Source organism: Vidua macroura, chromosome 30 (genome assembly GCF_024509145.1).
Source record: "Vidua macroura isolate BioBank_ID:100142 chromosome 30, ASM2450914v1, whole genome shotgun sequence".
Taxonomy (NCBI): domain Eukaryota; kingdom Metazoa; phylum Chordata; class Aves; order Passeriformes; family Viduidae; genus Vidua; species Vidua macroura.
In genome coordinates, this window is record NC_071600.1 from 2,100,891 (window position 1) to 2,120,305 (window position 19,415).

Here is a 19,415-nt window from a genome sequence, read left to right on the forward strand (position 1 = left end):
CTCTGCACGCCGCCTTCCTTCCGGCTGCCTGGGAAAGCTACGACTGCGGGGGCGAGCTCTGCGTCGAGCCCCCTGCCCAGCTGATCTTTTTAATAAAGAGCTGAACATTAATAAAGGCATTAGCCCTGTTCATTTCAATTTCCAAAAAAAAAAAAAACCTAGGGAAAGACAAACTGTGTGTAGCTCATGGTATTTTACAGGGTCTAAAACCTGCCAAGTCCTGGATCTTAGAAGTGAGACCCATTTGGATTAATGGGATGGAGAAGTAGTGCAAGATGGAAAAGGGGAACATAGAAATAAATGGAGGAAAACATCTTTGATTTTTTCTTCCCATTTTCATTTCATTTCTTAAAAGCTCTTTCAGTTTTCCTGGAATCTTCTCCACAGTCCTGTTTGCTCTTTCCAAGAACCTTTCCTGGAGAACGAGGAAGCTTTGAGCAGCTCCTGTCACAAGATGTGACACCAGCTGCAGCTTCTCTTGGCTTTCCACACCTTGTGTGCAGCTCAACTCTTGCAGCAAAGCAGGAGAAATATTTGAAATACTTGACAGCTTGTTCTTTCTTTTCCTTGTGGGCTGGGCAGTTGTGCCATTGGTGAGGTTTTCATTGTTGCTGTTCTACCCTAAGAAACCGTGACGGGCTACCAGGAATTGTCAGGGAATGCAAGCCTGACTGAATGCAGAGAAAGAAGCTGCAGAGCCTGCAACCAGAAATGGAGAGCTGTGTGATCATCATTGCAACATCCCCATGGACATCTTGAAAGTGATCTAGAAGATGGAGATGGGCTGACAGAGGGAGTTTGTTTCTGAGTTCAGTGTAGATGATTCCACATCTGGTGCGTTGGTTCATAAATCAAGAGCACAATCAGTTCATGGAAAGCAGCAGAACAAGCTGGACCTCTCAGGAGATGACTGAAAGAATCTGAAAATGAGAAATGCAGGCAATGACTTAGTGGACTTTGTCTGGAAGAAGGGTCACTTTTTCCTAATAATTTCTAATTCATCTCCTCCGCATTTGTCTTTCTGAAAAAGGCCGTTTCCATCCCAGATTCCCCATGGAATGGGAAGCCTGAGCTTGTGGAAGTGCCTGAAAGATGCCCTGTTCCTCTGCAGGGACACTCAGGCTGGAGCAGGAGCCAGAGCCCTCTCTGGGGAAGCCTCCTCCGAGCTGGAATTTGTGCCGTGCTGGGAGAGGAGGAGGAGGGGGAGAGCGCTGGGCGCTGTGTGGCAGGAGCAGGAGGTTTGGGCCGCAGGACATTCCGTCTGTGCCGCTGCCCCACAATGGGCGGGAACGCTGTGGGGAAGACTGGGGGACACTGGAGCGGAATATGGATGGCACTGGGGGGAACTGGAAGGGCCTGGGAATGAACTCAGGTGTATTGGGAGGGACTGGGCTGTACTGGGAGGGATTGGAGGGGCACTGGGGTTGTACTGGGCTGTACTGGGGATGAACTGGGCTGTGCTGGGAGGGACTGGAGGGGTTGAATGGGCTGTTCCCGCCTCCGCTGCCTCCCATTTGCTGAGGCTCCTGCCCATTATGGCCCCCAACCAATCAGCGCCAGGGATTGTGGCTTGGGGGCGGTGCCTGGAGAATGTGCTTTTCTTTTGCCTAAAACTCCCGTCATGCTCTGCGGCCCCATAGAGCCCCATTGGGGCCTGGACTACAACTCCCGTCATGCCCCGTGCCCCACAGAACCCCCCCCCCCCCCCGGTATCCGCCCCCATCTGTCCCATAAGTGTCTCCCAGACCCTCCAGGATCCCCAAGTGCCCCTCAGCGCCCATTCGGGAACCCACAAAATTTTCCTGCCAAAGTACAAAAAACCAAGAAACTTTGGAAAAGCATTTAATACAACATCCAATCCAACGTAAAACACTTGTCATAGCAGTAACTTCATTCACTCAGCCCATTTAGCCCAAAGCCTTAAACACTTCAGTTACTCAGGTACCCAAAAATGTTCCATAGAAAGAGCATTAGAAGGAGAGGAAAGAGAGAGACAGAAAGACAGAAGCTCCATAGAAAGACACACCTGTGGCTCCCAGCTCCTGGGGTTCCAGTGTGGCTGAGACACAAACCCCAGGGGAAGGCAGAGTCCATAGCAGGGGCTGACCTTGTGCTCCTTGGTTTTAAGCCCCTGGGCCTTCGTGGGCCTCGCCCCAGCTGGGACTTCTGATTGCCCGGGCGTTCAGAGCTGGGTTAGCGCTGTCCCAGCTGTGTGACTGATTGACAGCTCAACCCAAGGTGTCTCGGGACATCGATCTCATCCAGCCTCTGACAGCGACCACGGTGACACTGGGGAACCTCATGGAACCATGGGTCAGTGTGACAATGCAGGTCCAAGGACACCCTGGTGACACTGGGGAACCTCATGGAACCAAGGGTCAGTGTGACACTGTGGGGACCTCGTGGAACCAGAGCAGACCTTCAAAATTCCAAATATCCAAGGATTTCCCCTAGATGAAAGGTGCCAGGAAAGACAGATCTGACTCTCTTGGCCTATGGTGACCACCTCTCATCTTCTTCCAAAACACCTGGGCTTTGTGCTTTTCTTTCCTATGGGAAAAACCATCCATCTCGACCAGATGCCCATGGCCAAAGTTGGGAATCCTCCTCCAGAATTCCCTAGATCCAAGGATTTCTCAGTGACAAAAGCTGCCAGGACAAACAGCTCTGGCTGGCTCAGCCTCTCAAGAGCCACCGCTCTCCTCTTCTGCCCTTGAAACACTTGTGCTCCGTGCTTTCCTTACTATGGAAAACAACCATCCTTCTTACCAACGCAGAAATGGCCAAAATTGGGATTCCATCTCCAAAATTCCTTATATCCTAGGGTTGCTTTCAGACAAAAAAATACCAGAACAGAGAGGGCTGGCTACCCTTGGCCTCTGATGGCCGCTTTTCATCTGGCCCTGAACCACCGGTGTTCCGTGCTTTCCTTCCTATGGAAAAGAACCGTCCTTCACCTCCAGGCGACCAGGTCTGAAACTGGTATTCCACCTCTAAAATTCCCTATATCCAAGGACACAATCTGCCAGCACCATCTGACCTGGCTGCCCTTGGCCTCTGCTGGCTGCGGCTCATCCGCCCCTGGAACACTGGGGCTGGGTTGTTCCCTTCCTATGGAGACCACGGTGACGCTGTGAGGACCTGGTGGAACCATGGAGACCATTGTGACACTGTGGGGCCATGGTGACACCGCGGGGCTTCATGGACCCAGAGACCACCATGACACTTTGGGGCCTTGTGGAACCATGGAGACCATGAGGACCCTTCAGGGCCTCGTGTCACCAAGGGGGCATTGTGACACCTCAGGGCCTCCTGGAAGCAAGGGACCATTGGGACACTGTGGGGCCAAATGGAAGCGAGGGCACATGGAACAGGTCTGGCTGGCTTGGCCTCCCAGGGGCCACCTGACAGGTCTGGCTGATCTTGGAATGCCAAGGGCTGCCTCTCATCAGCTCCTGGAGCACTGGGGCTCTGTGCTTTCCTTGCTATGGAAAAGAACTGTCCCTCTTTTCAGACACCCATGGACAAAATTGGTACTTTCCCTAAAAAAATTCCTGTAGGCAAGGGTATCTGCCAGAACAAAACCTGCCAGCTCTGACTGGCCTTGGCCTCTGGTGGTCACATCTCATCTGCCTCCAAAGCACTGGGGCTCTGTGCCTTCCTTCCTACAGAAGAGAACTGACCTTCTTGTCCAGGGGTCATGGCAGAAACTGGAATTTGGCCACCAAAATTCCATCTATCCTAGGATTGCTCCCAGACAAAAGCTGCCAGGACAGACAGTTCTGCCTGGCCTTGGCTTCTGGTGATATGAGCAGAATGTTTTCATTTGCAAACACTTTGGAGAGGGCCCAGAGATCTCCCAGGCTGGGTTTGCAGGCCTCAAGAACCAAACACATAGATGGAGGCTGATGTGCCTGGGCTCATTTGTGAAGAGACTGAGGACAGATCAGGAGTGGCCTGTCAGGGCTTGAAGGGTGGATTCAGAAATGGTGGAGCTTTTCTCCATAGTGGGAAAGAGCCAGAGAGAGAAATTATACCACAAATGCAACTGGTGAAATCCAGACTGGACACAAGAGGAGAAAGGAATTTCCCTCCCAGGGCAGGGCTGTGGTGCAACACGTCCCCAGAAGGAGCCTGGAGCAGCCCAAGGCTTTGTGTGGCCAGGCAGGGGCAGGCAGGAGGCAGAGCTGTCAGCAAAGGAAGGGGCCAGCGAGGTGGGGCAGCCGGGGGATGAGGACAGCCTGCAGGGACAGAGGCTCAGGGCAGGTGTTGGAACCCAAGGTGTCCCTCAGACACTCTTGGATGTTCCGGGTCCAGGTCAGAAGCATCTGAGACCCTGGCAGGCACCCGGGAACCCCTGTGGCTTTGAATTTGATCCATGGAACAATTTACCAACCTTGCCGGAAGAACAAGAAATCACAAAAGTTTAGATATTATAATAGAAGTAGTCACAAAGTGAAAGGAAGGATTTTTGAGTGCTGTACAGGGGGGTTTAGGCCTTGTACCGAGGTGTCTGAGTTTTGTACATGGGGGTCAGAAGTTCTAAGATGGAGGGATTTGGGCATGCCCTGTCCTCCTTCTTTCTGCTTCCTGTCCTCCATGGTCTTGGTGATGTTGGCACTCACAGATTGGTTTAGAGTAGAAAGTCCCTATTCAATATAGGTGATAGGCATTGGGGAAAAACTATAAACATTTAACACGTAATGTGTGATATAAAAGATGGCACCAGCCCTTGGGTGAGAGAGACAGAGAGAGACGGAAAGGGACAGAGACGGAGACAGAGACAGAGAGAGACGCAGAGGCAGGAGTCAGAGAGAATATCAGGGAGTGTGTGTGCCTTGAGATAACATGCAATAAACTACCTTGAGACCGGACGACTGAAAACTACTGAGTCTTTCTTTGAAGGCACGGGTTGGAGGAGAGACTTTACCAGCACCCGGGGTCACCCCAATCTGGGGGTGAGCCCCGTCAGTCCCTTTCCCTGTGTACCACCCCTGAGCCCTCAGACCACTGGATCCTTGATGCTCTCCTCCACCCCCTCTTTTCCTGTATTTATACCCTAAACCCTCCTTTGTCTTTGTCTTTAACCCCCCGACCCCTGGAGCGTCAGACCCTAATAAATCCTGGCTGGAGCTCCATGCCTGGACCCTCCCGTGTCTTCACTGCCGAGCTGCTCCGTGTATGTGTGTGTGTGCTGGGGCTCTCGTGGCTCCTGCCCGTCAGCACAAAACACTCTCAGGGAAAGTTGTGCCAGCCACCACCACAGACCACACCAGTGTCCCTTGGGATCCAGAGGCCATTGTGACCCTGTGGGACCAAGGAGAGCATTGCTGCCCTGCCAGACCTCATGGAACCAAGGATCCACTGTGACACTGCACGGCCCAAGGATCCAAGGAACATTGTGACACCAAGGGGTCCCATGGAACCAAAGGGACATTGTGACACTGGGAGGCCTCATGGAATCATGGAGACCATTGGGCCACTCTGGGGCCTCATGAAATCATGGTGACACCAAGCTGGCTGGGAGTGTTGACCTGCTGGAGGGTAGGAGGGCTCTGCACAGGGCCCTGGACAGGCTGGATCCAGGGCCCAAATCCAACAAGGTGAGGTTTAACAAGTCCAAGTGCCGGGTCCTGCACTTTGGCCACAACAACCCCGGCAGCGCTCCAGGCTGGGGACAGAGGGGCTGGAGAGCAGCCAGGCAGAAAGGGAGCTGCAGGGACTGATGGACAGCAGGCTGGACATGAGCCAGCCGTGTGCCCAGGTGGCCAAGAAGGCCAATGGCTCCTGGCCTGGATCAGGAATGGTGTGGCCAGCAGGAGCAGGGCAGGGATTCTTGCCCTGTGCTGGGCACTGGTTGGGCAGCACCTCCAGTGCTGTGTCCAGTTGTGGGCTCTCCAAAATTCGAAGGACATGGAGGGGCTGGAGCGTGTCCAGAGAAGGGCAACAAGGCTGGTGAGGGGTCTGGAGCACAAGTCCTGTGAGGAGCGGCTGAGGGAGCTGGGGTTGTTGATCCTGGAGAAGAGGAGGCTCAGGGGAGACAAGGCGGTGTCAGGGCACAGGTTGGACTTGATGATCTCCAAGGTCTTTTGCAGCCTTGCTGATTCTGGGATTCTCTGAAACCACCCTTGGAGCAGTTGCAGGAGGAGCCCTGGGCCTCCTCTTCAGAAGCTGCCGCAGCCCAGGTCCCTCAGCTTCTCCTCACAGCCCCAAAGCCCATCCTGTCAGTCCTGCAGAGCCCCTGCAGCTCCTGCTCCTTGCCCAGAACAGGGAGCCCCACAGGCAGACACAGCAGCCCAGATGTGCCCCCCTGGCCTGGGCTGCCTCTGGCCAGGGAGCAGCACCAGGCACTGCAGGAGCCTGCAGACAATTCCTGCAGCACTTGTGGGATGATCCTGCTCCCCAAGGGCCGTTCCCATGGTGCCAAGTCAGGAACTGCAATGGGGAGTGGGGCCAGAGAGGAAAGGGCAAACAGGGATGGGCTGTGTGCAGGGCAGGGAACAGGGCTGGGCAATAGGAAGAAATTTGTAGCAAGAAGAGTAAAGAAAGCAAAGGTGAAGCCAAGGAAATGCTCAGGGCAATTTGGGGGTGGCTGCCAGCCCTGGCTCTGAGCAACAGCGTCTGCAGTGGGACAGGAAAGTCCCAGCTGATGGGAACAAACTTTCTGGCTGAGTGCAGAGGCCAGGACAAAGCTGAGTGGTTTCCCTGGCGTCCCCCAGCCCTTCCTGGCCCCAGGGGCTGATGGCATTTGTGCTCCCTCAGGTTCATGTCCCCACACCAAAACTCTGGGGCTGCTGACGGGGGTTTTCTGTGCTGAGCATTGGCCTGGCCGTGTTCTTGAGAGAGCCTGGGCAAGGAGCCCGGAGCCCCCAGGCCCTGGCCTGAGGCGTCAGCGCTGCCCCAGCAGTGCCCATGGCCTGTCCCTGCTGCAGCCCCGGCACTGCCACCCCCAGGACTGTGCCCGGCCCCGAGAGCACTCAGGCCCTGCAGCAACACCAGGGCCACCAGGGCAGCGGGGCAGGGCCACGGGAGCAGCACTGGCAACACCAAGTGCTGCTGCTGCTGCTGGGCACAGCTGCTGTGCCAGCACTGATCTGCCCCCAGGTCTGCACACAGACATTGCTGCTGCAGCTCCAGAGAAGGCAACAAAAGGGCAGCTCTGCAGAAAACTCTGCTGGGAGATCCTTGAGTTCCTTTAATGCCACCAAGAGTGCGGCCCCTCATTGACACAGTCTGTGGCCACAGGGAAGCTGGAGGGAAACAATATGGGAAATGGCACAAGGAGTGACATTTCTTTATTTATCTAAATATTTAAAATATATACTAAGAAAAAGAAGCTCCAACATGAAACCAACAAGTGTCAGAGATGACTTTTATTCTAAGTGATTGGCAGAAATTGGCCAGCAGTTTAATGTTCCCGAAACCATCCAGTCATCAGTCTCCACACTGCAGCCTTGAGCTCCTGGTTCCTCAGGCTGTAGATGAGGGGGTTCAGGGCTGGAGGCACCACCGAGTACAAAACTGACAGGGCCAGATCCAGGGATGGGGAGGACATCGAGGGGGGCTTCAGGTAGCTGAACAATGCAGTGCTGAGGAACAGAGAGACCACGGCCAGGTGAGGGAGGCAGGTGGAAAAGGCTTTGTGCCGTCCCTGCTCAGAGGGGATCCTCAGTACGGCCCTGAAGATCTGCACATAGGAGAAAACAATGAACACAAAACAACCGAATACCAAACTGGCACTAACAGCAATGAGCCCAAATTTCCTGAGATAGGATTTGGAACAGGAGAGCTTGAAGATCTGTGGGATTTCACAGAAGAACTGGCCCAGGGCATTGCCATGGCACAGGGGCAGGGAAAATGTATTGGCCGTGTGCATGAGAGCAGTGAGAAAGGCACTGGCCCAGGCAGCTGCTGCCATGTGGGCACAAGCTCTGCTGCCCAGGAGGGTCCCGTAGTGCAGGGGTTTGCAGATGGACACGTAGCGGTCGTAGCACATGATGGTCAGGAGGAAATATTCTGCTGCCATGAAGAAGAGAAAGAAAAAGAGCTGTGCAGCACATCCTGAGTAGGAGATGGTGCTGGTGTCCCAGAGGGAATTGTGCATGGCTTTGGGGACAGTGGTGCAGATGGAGCCCAGGTCGCTGAGGGCCAGGTTGAGCAGGAAGAAGAACATGGGCGTGTGCAGGTGGTGGCCGCAGGCTACGGCGCTGATGATGAGGCCGTTGCCCAGGAGGGCAGCCAGGGAGATGCCCAGCAAGAGGCAGAAGTGCAGGAGCTGCAGCTGCCGCGTCTCTGCCAGTGCCAGCAGGAGGAAGTGGCTGATGGAGCTGCTGTTGGACATTGGCTGTGGCTGCACATGGGCACCTGTTCATGGAGAAAGGACAGTGACGAGTTAGAAGAGATACCTGTAACCAAAATCAAAGCCATTTCCCATATACCCTCTCCTGGAACACACAGACACTGTCTTTAGTATTTTTGAATTTTGGGGTTTCCTTTATAAGCTTGCCTGTATCTCTGCTGGTATTCTTGGATATCAGAAACCCTCAGCATTTCTGCTGCCCTCTGGGAGAGCAGATGAAGTTCTGAGAGACAAAGTGATGAATGGACTGCAGTGAGGGGAGATGGTCTGTCATTCTGATCTGTTCAGAGTTTCTCTGGGCTTTAACCTCTCTCAGCTGATCACATTCACCTACTTCACGTAAAATGTCACCGGGTACTGCTGGGAGCAGATGGATCCAGCACAGCCGAGATCCACATTTGGAGCCAAGGACTCACGTTGCTCATTTCACCAACCCAGCAGCATTTTCAGTGTCACAACACCTCTGCCTTTCCCCATCAATCTTAAACCTCAGAGATGCTCTAGGACAGGTTTGCATCCTGGATTGAAGCTCTCAGCTTGGACTGAAATCTCAGGGAAACTTCCAAGTGTCCTTCTGATGGCATTGGATGAAGGGAGATGCAGCTCCTTCCCTGGCTGCAGTGCCAGCATTGCCCAGAGCCGGGCACTGGGGACAGCTGTGTCACCCTGAGCCAGCTGTGCCCCCTGCCAGAGCCCCCAGTGCCGGGCAGCTGCTGCCAGCCCTGTGCTCTGTAGAGGGAACTGGGCCCGGGGCTGCAGAGCTGCCCCACGGCTCTGCTGCAGCTCTGCCTGCACAGGAGGGGCTGCACGCCTTGGAGCCCCGGCCCTGAGGGCAGAGGCTTGGCTGGGGGCACAGGAGGGAGGGGGCTTGTGCAGAGGGAGGGGCTGCACTGGAGGGGATCCTCTGCACATCTCTGAACTCTCCCTGCCACAGCATTTCTGGGTTTTGTTTTCTCTCCTTCCCTGATCTTCTCTCTGCTTCCTGGAGATTTTCCTCCTGCAGGTGTTTCCCTGTGTCTGATCTCTCTGTGCCAGCACTCACAGACCCCAAATCTCTGTGCACTCTCCTTGGCCTGACAGAACACTGCCTGTTTGCAGGGCACTGGCTGGGGGCAGGTTCTGTTTGCAGCTTGGAGAAAGGAGAGCTCAGACTGAGCCTGATGGCTCCAGCAAAGGTGATGCTGCTGCTGTCCATGGGCAGAGTGGCTGAAAGCACATTAGGGATCTGCTGTGAACATATTGAACAGTTAAAGTAACAGTTCAGATGTCTCAGGCACTTGTCAAAATTCATAACCAATTTTTAAGATATATCCCTGCCTTCCTGCCATTCTTCAATAGTAGGAAACTCAGTGCAAAGTCTTATGAAGTTTCCTCTTTTTTATCAAAATCCTTGTCTTGGGAATATTCTATGACTGATCAGAATCCCTCAGCATCTCAGAGCTTCATGAGCATTTCACCTGCCCTGCACCAGAACTACTCAGAGTTGTACTCACAGGGTCTGTGGGCATTGGGATGTTCCAGCTTGAGGAGATCACTGCAGGAGCTGCAGCTGCATTGTCCTGCAGCCAGAGGTTCCTGTGCCAAGGGCTGGCAGTGATTCTGCCCCAGGCACTTCTCAGCACCTTCCCAGCCCTGACTGATTGAAGCTCTCTGTGCCTCTGGGCTGTGCCCGCGCTGGCTGCAGGCAGTGCCCCAGCCCTGCTGGGCTGGGAGAAGAGCTGCTCATCCAGAGAAATGTGCTTTTGAAGCTCTGCTTGCTTACCAGCATCACCCTCTGTGCCAGGAGCCCGGCCCAGCCCAGCAGCACAGACACAGCACAAGGACTTGAATGAGCCTCTGGGGCTTTGTGCTCAGCCCTGAACATCAGGCCCTGAGAGGGAGCTGAAGAAACCTCTCCAGAGCTCTAAGTCAGAATCCAACTCCAAAGTTTCTTTGACTTTTAATGGGTCCCACTGAGGGACACGAGTGAGAAAGTGTCCCCAGGCCCCAGGCAGAGCAGAGAACTGGAGGCACTGATGACAGGTGGGGACAAAGAGAAGCCAAGTCATGGTGCCCTGGGGCACAGCAGGGTCTGTGCCACCAAGGGCTGTGAGGAGACACCTTGTCCTGAGGCCCTGGGGCCTCCTGGCACAGCCCCAGCCAGGCTGGGCACTGTCAGCCCCTTGTCCTGCCCTCAGCATCCCCCCCTAGCCCACATCCCAGTGGCCTCAAGGATCTGCTGGAAGGAGTCCCTGGGGAGCCTTGCTCGGGAATGGCCCTGGGGGCTCCACAATGCTCCCAGGCACTGCAGGTTTTTCAAAGGACTTTGGCTTTGGCTTTTGCCTTGCAGTCTCTGAGAGCTTTCTGCAATCATGGCCTCCAATTATCTGCTGTAATTAGTCCCTGGAGAGGCTTTGTCAGGAACAACACTCAGTGGGGCTCATTAATGCTTCAAGGTACTTCAGTTCTTTTAAGGTACTTGGTGTTTCCCTTTTGCTACAGACTCTGTGAGAGGTTTGTGCAATCATGGCCCCAATTATCTGCTTTAACGAGTCCCTGGAGAGCTTTGTACTGACACTCAGTGGGGCTCATTAATACTTTGAGATACTCAACTTTTGTAAGGTACTTTGGGTTTTCCTTTCCACACTGAGAGGTTTTTGTGCCATTTTGAGTCTCTGAGAGGTTTTTGTGCCATCCTGGCCTCCAGTTCTCTCCTCCAAGGAGTCCATGAGGAGCCTGTGTTGGGGAAGGACCTCAGTGGGTCCCATTAATGCTTTGCGACACTTTGGGGTTTTCTTCTGCCTTTGAGTCCTGGAATGTTTTGTGCAATCTCCTCTCAGGCCCTGAGGTTCCAGGGCTCAGCTCCAAATGCACCACGGGGCTCATTAGGATCAAGCAAGTCCTGACAAACCATGGCTCTGCCTTGATTTCCCTCTTGTCTCGGAAAGTTCATCAGGAAAGTTTCTGTATTGGTTTTGGTTCATCAATTTGAGATTTCTCTTCCAATGCATCAATTAGTGTGGTGGGTTCAGTGTTGGCTAATTACCAGTGCACTCACTAGAATATACTTAACTAATTTCCAGCGCTAAGATAGGATTAGGAGAAAAGCAAAAAAAAGTTTCTCTTGTTAATCTTATGGAGACTTCTCCACAAGAAAACAGTTATCACATGGCTTTTCATTTCAACAAATAGCAGCTGCCTGGAAAAAACTGCAATCCTGAAGTCTCTCCAATTTTTTCACAGCTTTTCCCACAGCTGTGTTTAGGGGCCATGTCAGCTTATGGGTATTGGTTTAAAGACGAACTGTTTAAGAACAAAAATTCTCTTCAACTGTTTCTGAAATCATCTTCATCTCTGGGAACAGAGGTCTTCTTCTTCTCTCCCTGAGGGCACAGGGACTCATCACTCTACTCCCTTGCTCTCTTCAAACTTCTCATGGGATCACAGCTACTGCAGCATTTGCTTACTTTAGCATGGAGGCCTTTGCTGAACAAGTCATCTCCCTATTTTTTTTAATGTGTTATAGGGAAAAAGAGAGTCTTATGTATCAATTCCATCCTTCTCCATAGTTTTACCAGAGGATTTCAGCCCCAAGATCAAGGCATCTCCTCATCCCTCCCATCTGGGACTCAACTTCCTCTTCACTGACCTCGGTGTCTTCACGTTGCTCCTGTGTGTGCCTGCACTTTGTCCTTTTCTCTCACTGGAGGGAGGATGGAAGCACGGGAAGAGTCAATATCTCAGGCGGGGCCTGCAGATGGTTGCGTGAGCCCGGCCGGGCTGGGTCCTTGCGGCCGGAGCTGTTTTCCCATGGAGGTTTGTGCAGCGGCTGCGCTGGGGCTGTGTCAGGCTGGGCGGCGCTGGGGGCAGGGCCAGGATCTCAGCAGCCAGGCCAGAGCAGAGCAGCAGCACGGCCGGGGCCGATGGCTTCTCCTGGCCCTGCCCGCTGGTTGCGGGCCAAGCCCAAGGGCGGCAGAAGCTTGGCCGAGCCGGCCCGGCCCGGGGCTGCTCCTGGGGCCCGGCGGATCCTGGCTGGGCCCGGGCTGGCGGCGGGGCAGGGCTCGGCAGCGGCCAGATGTCAGCAAGCGCAGCCACGGCCCGGCCCGGCCTCGGCCCCGCGGCCTCCCCTCCCCTGCCCGGCAGCCGATGGGGCCTGGCGGGCTCCCTGGGAAGGGGCCCGGCCCCACGGCAGGAGCCGCCCGGCCCGCCCCGGCCCAGACGGGGGCTGGCCCGGCCTTGGCACCTCTTTGCTGGCCAGAAGGGAGAGAGACCCAGCCAGGCTTCTTCCTCTTTAACTTGTGTCTTCACAGAGGTGTGCGCAGTTTCCTTAGTGGTTTAACAGATTGTTGATTATCAAAGCTAATTACTGATTGTTTTTTTGTCAGACTCAGAGGAAACTGGTAGAAGCTTCCCTTAGGATATCACTTCAGTGATGCAAAACCAAAATGACAGCACAGAGCTCCTTTGTCCATATGTAGTGGTCATGTGCCCAAGGCCCCAAAACGCCACCTTGGGAGATCTCTGGGCCCTTTCCAAGGTGTTTTCAAATAAAAACTTTCAGCTCATAGTCAAAGAAAATCACTAGAGGACAGGGCCAGACTGACCTGTCTGTCCTGGCTACTTTTGTCTGGGAGCAATCCTTGGATATACGGAATTTGGGAGGCCAAATTCTAATTTTGGCCATGGACCCTGGACAAGAAGACCAATTCTTTTCCATAGGAAAGAAGGAACAGAGCCCCTCTGTTTCAAGGGCAGATGAGAGGTGACACTAGAGGGCAAAGCCAGACAGAGTTGGCAGGTTTTTCTGAAAGATACCTTTGCATAGAGGAAATTTTTTAGGGAGACTAGCAATTTTGGCAATGGGTATCTGAAAAGACAGACAGTTCTTTTCCATAGCAAGGAAAGCATGGAGCCCCAGTGCTCCAGGAGCTGATGAGAGGCAGCCCTTGGCATTCCAAGATCAGCCAGACCTGTCAGGTGGCCCCTGGGAGGCCAAACCAACCAGACCTGTTCCATGTGCCCTCAGTTCCATGGGGCCCCACAGTGTCCCAATGGTCCCTTGCTTCCAGGAGGCCCTGAGGTGTCACAATGCCCCCTTGGTGACACGAGGCCCTGAAGGGTCCTCATGGTCTCCATGGTTCCATCAGGCCCCACAGAGTCAGAATGGTCTCTGGGTCCATGAAGCCCCGCTGTGTCACCATGGCCCCTTGGTTCCATGGGCTCCAGTGGTGCCACAATGATCCCCTTGGTTCCATGAGGTCCCCACAGTGTCACAGGGATCTCCATGGGAAGGAAAGAACCGAGCCCCAGTGTGGCAGGGGCAGCCACCAGAGGTCAAGGCCAGCCAGACCTCCCTGTCCTGGTAGCTTTTATCTGAAAGCAACTCTTGGATATAGGGAATTTGGGAGGTGAAACCACCTCAATTTCAGACATTTCTGCATAGATAAGAAGGATGGTTCTTTTCCATAGGAAGGAAAACACAGAGCTCAAGTGTTTCAGGGGCAGAAGAGGAGAGAGGTGGCTCCTGCGAGGCCAAGCCAGCCAGACCTGTTTGTCCTGGCAGCTTTTGTCACTGAGAAATCCTTGGATCAAGGGAATTCTGGAGGAGGAATCTCAATTTTGACCACGGACACCTTGAGAAAAAGGATGGTTCTTTTCCATAAGAAGGAAAGCATCGAGCCTCACTGTTTTGAGGCAGGTGAGAGGCAGCCCCCAAGAGGCCAAGGGCAGCCAGACCTGTCTGTCCTGGCTGCTTTCACTTCAGAGCAATCCTTGGATGTGTGGAGTTCTGGAGGTGGAATCCCAGTTTTGGCCATTGGCACCTGGTCAGGATGGATGTTTTTTTTCCTATAGGAAAGAAAAGCACAAAATCCAAGTGTTCTGGAAGAAGATGAGAGGTGGCCACCCTTAGGCCAAGCCAGCCAGACCTGTCTCTCCTGCCACCTTTCATCTCGGGGCTATCCTTGGACACAGGGAATTTTGGAGGTGGAATCTCAATTTTGGCCATGGGCACCTGGACAGGAAGATGAGTTCTTTTCATTAGGAAGGAAAGCACAGAGCCCCAGTGTTTCAGGGACAAATGAGTGCCAACCCTCAGGAAGGCAAGGCCAGCCAGACTTGTCAATCCTGGCAGCTTCTGTCTGGGAGCTGTCCTTGGATATAGGGAATTCTGGAGGCAGATGCCAAATTTTGGCCATGGGTGCCTGGTGGAGATGGATTTTTTTTCCCATAAGAAAGAAAAGCACATGGTCCCAGCGTTTAAAGGCAGATGAGAGGTGGTCCTTGCGTGGCCAGGGCAGCCAGACCTGTCTCTCCTGGCCGATTTCGTCTGGGAACAATCCTTGTATATAAGGAAACTAGGAGAAGGAATCCCACTTTTGGCCATAGGCCACTGGAGAAGGACAGTTCTCTCCCATAGGAAGGAAAGCCCAGAGCCCCAGTGCTTCAGGAGCAGGTGAGAAGCAGCCCTCGACATGCCAAGGTCAGCCGGACCTGTCAGGTGGTCCCCAGGAGCCCCAGCCAGCCAGACCTGTTCCACGTTCCCTTGGTTTTGTGGGACCCCACAGTGTCACAATGGTCTCCTTGGTTCCATGAGGCCCTGGAGTGTCACAATGTCCCCCTTGCTTCTGCAGTGTCACAATGGCCCCGTGCTTCCATGAGGCCTTGCAATGTCACAATGGCTTTGTGGTTCCACAGAGCCCTGATGTGTCACAATGGCCCCTCGGCTCCGTGCGCCCTCGCTGTGTCACAATGGCTCCTCTGTGACACTGCGGGCTCCACAAGGTCACCATGGACCCTTGGTTCCTTGGGGCCCCCGAGTTCCACAATGGTCTCCTTGATTCCATGAGGCAGCACAGTGTCACACTGGCCCCTTGGTTCCATGAGGTTCCGCAGTGTCACCGTGGTGTCCTTGGGCCTGCATTGTCACAGCTGACCCACGGTTCCATGAGGTTCCCTGCAGCAGCGCAGCAGGAGCTGCCGAAGCCACCGCCTTTCCAAGAGTGTCTCAGCCAGGAAGGACGGACAGCTCTGCACACCAGATGCTCATGCTGTGCTGTGTCATTTGAATGTCGGCGGAGAATGAAAAGGCAGGAGGGGTTCTCTGTGTGGAGTTCCAGTGGCAGTTTATTTCAACTACACGCTGAAGGCGTCCAGGGACAAAGAACACACAATACAGCCTGGTCCAGGGCTATATAGGGAGACAGTGGGGCAGAGCATCAAACCTGAGGGCCAGTGGGTTGAGGGAGCAGGGGTGGCACAGAGGAGGGACTGAAGAGCAACAACCAACAGAGATTCAGGGGAGGAACAGCGAGGGACAGGGGACCAATAGGGAAAGCAGGAGCGGGGAACATTCTGGAACTGGGGAGGAGACAAGGGATGATGTAACTAAGGAATGTAGAACTTTCAAGAAGTGGGGAGGGAAAAGGGATAACACAACTTAAATGATTAACATAAAGGTGCAAGGGACTGTGGGAGAACATGTCTCTATACCTTTATAACTCAGAGGGGAGTTTCCTCCAAGGCATCCCAGCCTCATTGTCCCCTTCCTCGGCGTGGGATGCAACAGCTCCGTAGTGTCACCGTGGTGTCCTTGGACCCTCACTGTCACAGCTGACCCATGGCTCCATGAGGTTCCCCAGTGTCACCGTGGTCGCTGTCAGAGGCTGGATGAGATCGATGTCCCGAGACCCCTTAGGATGCTCGGAATGCCCGTGTGGGGCCAGGGCCGGGTCAGGCCTTGGTTTGTGGTGGGACAGAGCCCTGCCCCCAGCCCTGGCCTGGCACAGCTGTCAATCACACAGCAGGGGCAGTGCTAACCCAGCTCTGATTCGCTGAGCTGTCAATCAATCACACAGCAGTCAGTGCTAACCCAGCTCTGATTGGCTGAGCTGTCAATCACACACCAGCAGCTGGTGCCTACCCTGACTCTGATTGGGCAATCAGCTGGCAGTCCCACCCCAGGGGCGGGCCCATGGAGGCCCAGGGGGTTAAAAGCCTGAGCTCAAGGCCAGCCCATGGTCTGGATCCTGCCTTCTCCTGGGGTTCCTCTGTTGGCGACGCTGGAACCCGAGCAGTTGGTGCCTGCGTGTGTGTCTTTCTACAGATCTTCTGCCTTTCTGTTGTTCTCTATTTCTTCACCTTCTAATCCAACTTACCTAGAACATTTTTAGGTAACTTATCATCTTAAGGCTTAAAGGTTTTTAGGTTAAATGGGCTAAGTTAATGAAGTCAATGCCATGATAAAGGTTTTATGTGGTCCATTGTGACACTGTGGATCCAAGGAGACCATGGAGACACCCCCAGAACCTCATGGAACCAAGGAGTCCACGGTGACCCAGCAGGGCTGCATGGAGCCAATGGCCCATGGTGACACTGCCCATCCAAGGAGGCCATTTGGACACTGGGGAAGCTCATGGAGCCAGGTAGGCCATTGTGACACTGAGGAACTTCATGCCACCAAATATCCATGGTGACACAGCAGGGCACCACGGGAACCCAGGAACCGCTGTTGGCAGTGCGGAAACTCATGGAACCAGGGGCCCTTGTGGCACTGCAGAACCAACACAGCTGCTGCACCTTGTCCCCTGGGCCTGCACAGCTCCTTGGGAGGCACGGCAGGAGCAGCACCCTGGGAGCCTCGGGAATGCCCCTCTGGCATCCCTGGCACACGCTCCCAGGGGCTGGAATTCCAGTTCCCAGCCAGGGAAAAATGTTCCTGCCCTTGAAGGCAAAGCTCTTAACAAGGGGCCAGAAGCCAAGTGGAGCAAGATCCTACAGTGAAATTTCACTGACAGCCTTCATAACTTCACCCATGGTGGTTGTAGCTCCTGGATTGGGAATGAAATCAGGGCAGGGCCTTTGGTGGGAGCTGCCCTGGGTCAAGGGAGGCACTGAGAGAGAAACAGAGCAGGCAGAGAAAGACAGGAGAGAAAAGAGGACACAAACACAAACAGCTGAGAAGGTGGCACTCGGGAAAACAAACCAGAACTGATGGAAAATGAATGGGACAGGAATGAATAATTCTGAATATTTTATTTACTGCTAAAATACATCCCACCCACCCAGTCCCACACAACCCCAATCCCACTGCTCCAAATTTGGATTCCACTTCTCCCAGTCTTCTTCCAACCCCATCTCACCCTAGAGGATAAGGAACTGAGTAATTTTGGCATGGGATTGAGTTTTTTTGAGGTGGGAACAAGCCATATTTAGATGGGATTGAGACTTTTCGGGGTAAGACTGCGTTGTTTTCAGTGGGACTGTTTGTTGTTTGGAATGCAGAGAGATGTAGAACACTGCCCAAAATCCCCCAAGGACCAACAAGTCTTCCATAATATGTCCCCAAACCATAAATTCCCCCTCAATTAGCTGTGAAATGGTAAGACCTTAGACATCTCTGACAAATTTCTTTCTTTTCTGGTTCTATTTCAGGTGTTTTTAAGGGATTAAGATCGATCAGAAGAATATTAGGGCCAAACCAAAAGGATAACCAGCCAGGTGTCTTCCCTCTGTGTATCACAGGGAATGTGGGTCACCGGGGCTCTGACCAACGTGGGTCCTCCCATGGGGGATGGAGTTGGAGCAGTGCACAAAGCTCTTCCTGCAGTTGGGGCACTTGCAGGGCTTCCCCTACCGGTGGGTCCGCTGGTGTCGGGTCAAGGCAGAGCTCTGGGTGAAGCTCTTCCCACACTGGGGACACTCGTAGGGCCTCTCCCCAGTGTGAATGCGCCGGTGGGTGACGAGGTGGGAGTTGCGCTTGAAGCCCTTCCCGCAGTCAGGGCAGAGGAAGGGCCTCTCCTCGGTGTGAATCTGCTGGTGCAGGAGGAGATCTGAGCTGGTCAGAAACCTCTTCTGACACTCAGGACACTCATAGGGCCTCTCCACAGTGTGGATCATTTGGTGGATGATCAGTTGGGACCTTCGGCTGAAGCCCTTCCCACATTCCCCACAGTTGTATGGCCTTTCCCCAGTGTGGATGTACAGGTGGCGGATCAAGTGGGACCTTCGGCTGAAGCTCTTCCCACATTCCCCACATTTGTATGGCCTTTCCCCAGTGTGGATGTACAGGTGGTTGATCAAGTGGGCCTTTCGGATGAAGCTCTTCCCACATTCCCCACACTCATAGGGTCTCTCCCCAGTGTGGATGCGTTGGTGGACGACAAGTGCAAAGCTGCAGCTGAAGCCCTTCCCACACTCCCCACACTTGAAGGCCCATTCCCCGGTGTGGATCATCTGGTGTCGTTTCAGATTGTTGCTCTTCCTGAAGCTCTTCCCACACTCCAAGCACTTGTAGGGCTTCTCCGCATGGTGAACCTGCTCATGGACCACCAGCTCTGAGCTCTGCCTGGAGCTCTGTCCACCTTCCTGGCCCAGGGTGGGTCTTTCCTCCTCGGAGCACCCTGGACTGGGCTTGGAGCCCCTCCTTCTGTCGGATCCCCAGGGATTTTCATCCCAGTTGGATTCTGGCACCATGAAGCTGCTCAAAATGGCCTCTTCCACAAGGTTCTGCCATGGGGATTTGTCCTCCCTAATCTTCATCCTCATCTCCTCCTCTGGGGCAGGAAGGACAAGGAAAGGATGGGATTTGCCTCCATGCCAGAGGGAAGGGGAAGGAGATCCCCCCAGTGCATCCCCGGCAGGATGGCGTCGGCAGTGGGGTTGTCCTGCAGCCGGGGGCCAGGCTGGGCTGGGAGATGGAGCAGGAGAGAGGGGGAAAGGGGCACTGACTTCCTCCTCACCTGCCTGGGGGTCCCAGGGCTCCTTCCTCGTCCACGCAGCCTCCTCCTCCATGTGGCGAAGGTCTGGGGATGGGAAATTCTGTTCTGGGAAGAAAACAAATGGTGCGCACATTGAGTTTTGTACTGGTTTGGAGCAAAGCAGGGCGAGAATTTATGCCGGAATTACAATTTAATGAGAAAATTAGGATCAAGGCAATGATCCAGAAACACTGGTTTAATCTGACAGAGTCAGGATATAACCTGACACCCTGTTGGGCAGGGAGGTGGTAGCAGTCTGATGAAATGGTGGCTGCAGTCCTGTTGGAGTGATGAACGTGATTCTGTCAAAGCAGGGATCT

General features: G+C 54.0%; 1 protein-coding gene and 2 pseudogenes across 1 annotated transcript; 1 reads left to right on the plus strand and 2 right to left on the minus strand.

Annotated features, from left to right (window-relative positions):
- The window catches only part of LOC128820667 (uncharacterized), a 2,212,279-nt pseudogene that overhangs the window by 982,472 nt on the left and 1,210,392 nt on the right, over positions 1-19,415 (plus strand).
- Positions 7,397-8,390, minus strand: LOC128820736 (olfactory receptor 14J1-like). Its single transcript, XM_054001558.1, has one exon. The coding sequence runs from the start codon at positions 8,339-8,341 to the stop codon at positions 7,409-7,411; it is 933 nt and encodes a 310-aa protein (XP_053857533.1). The 5' UTR covers positions 8,342-8,390; the 3' UTR covers positions 7,397-7,408.
- LOC128820669 (uncharacterized) overlaps positions 17,929-19,415 on the minus strand; it is a 1,091,286-nt pseudogene continuing 1,089,799 nt past the window's right edge.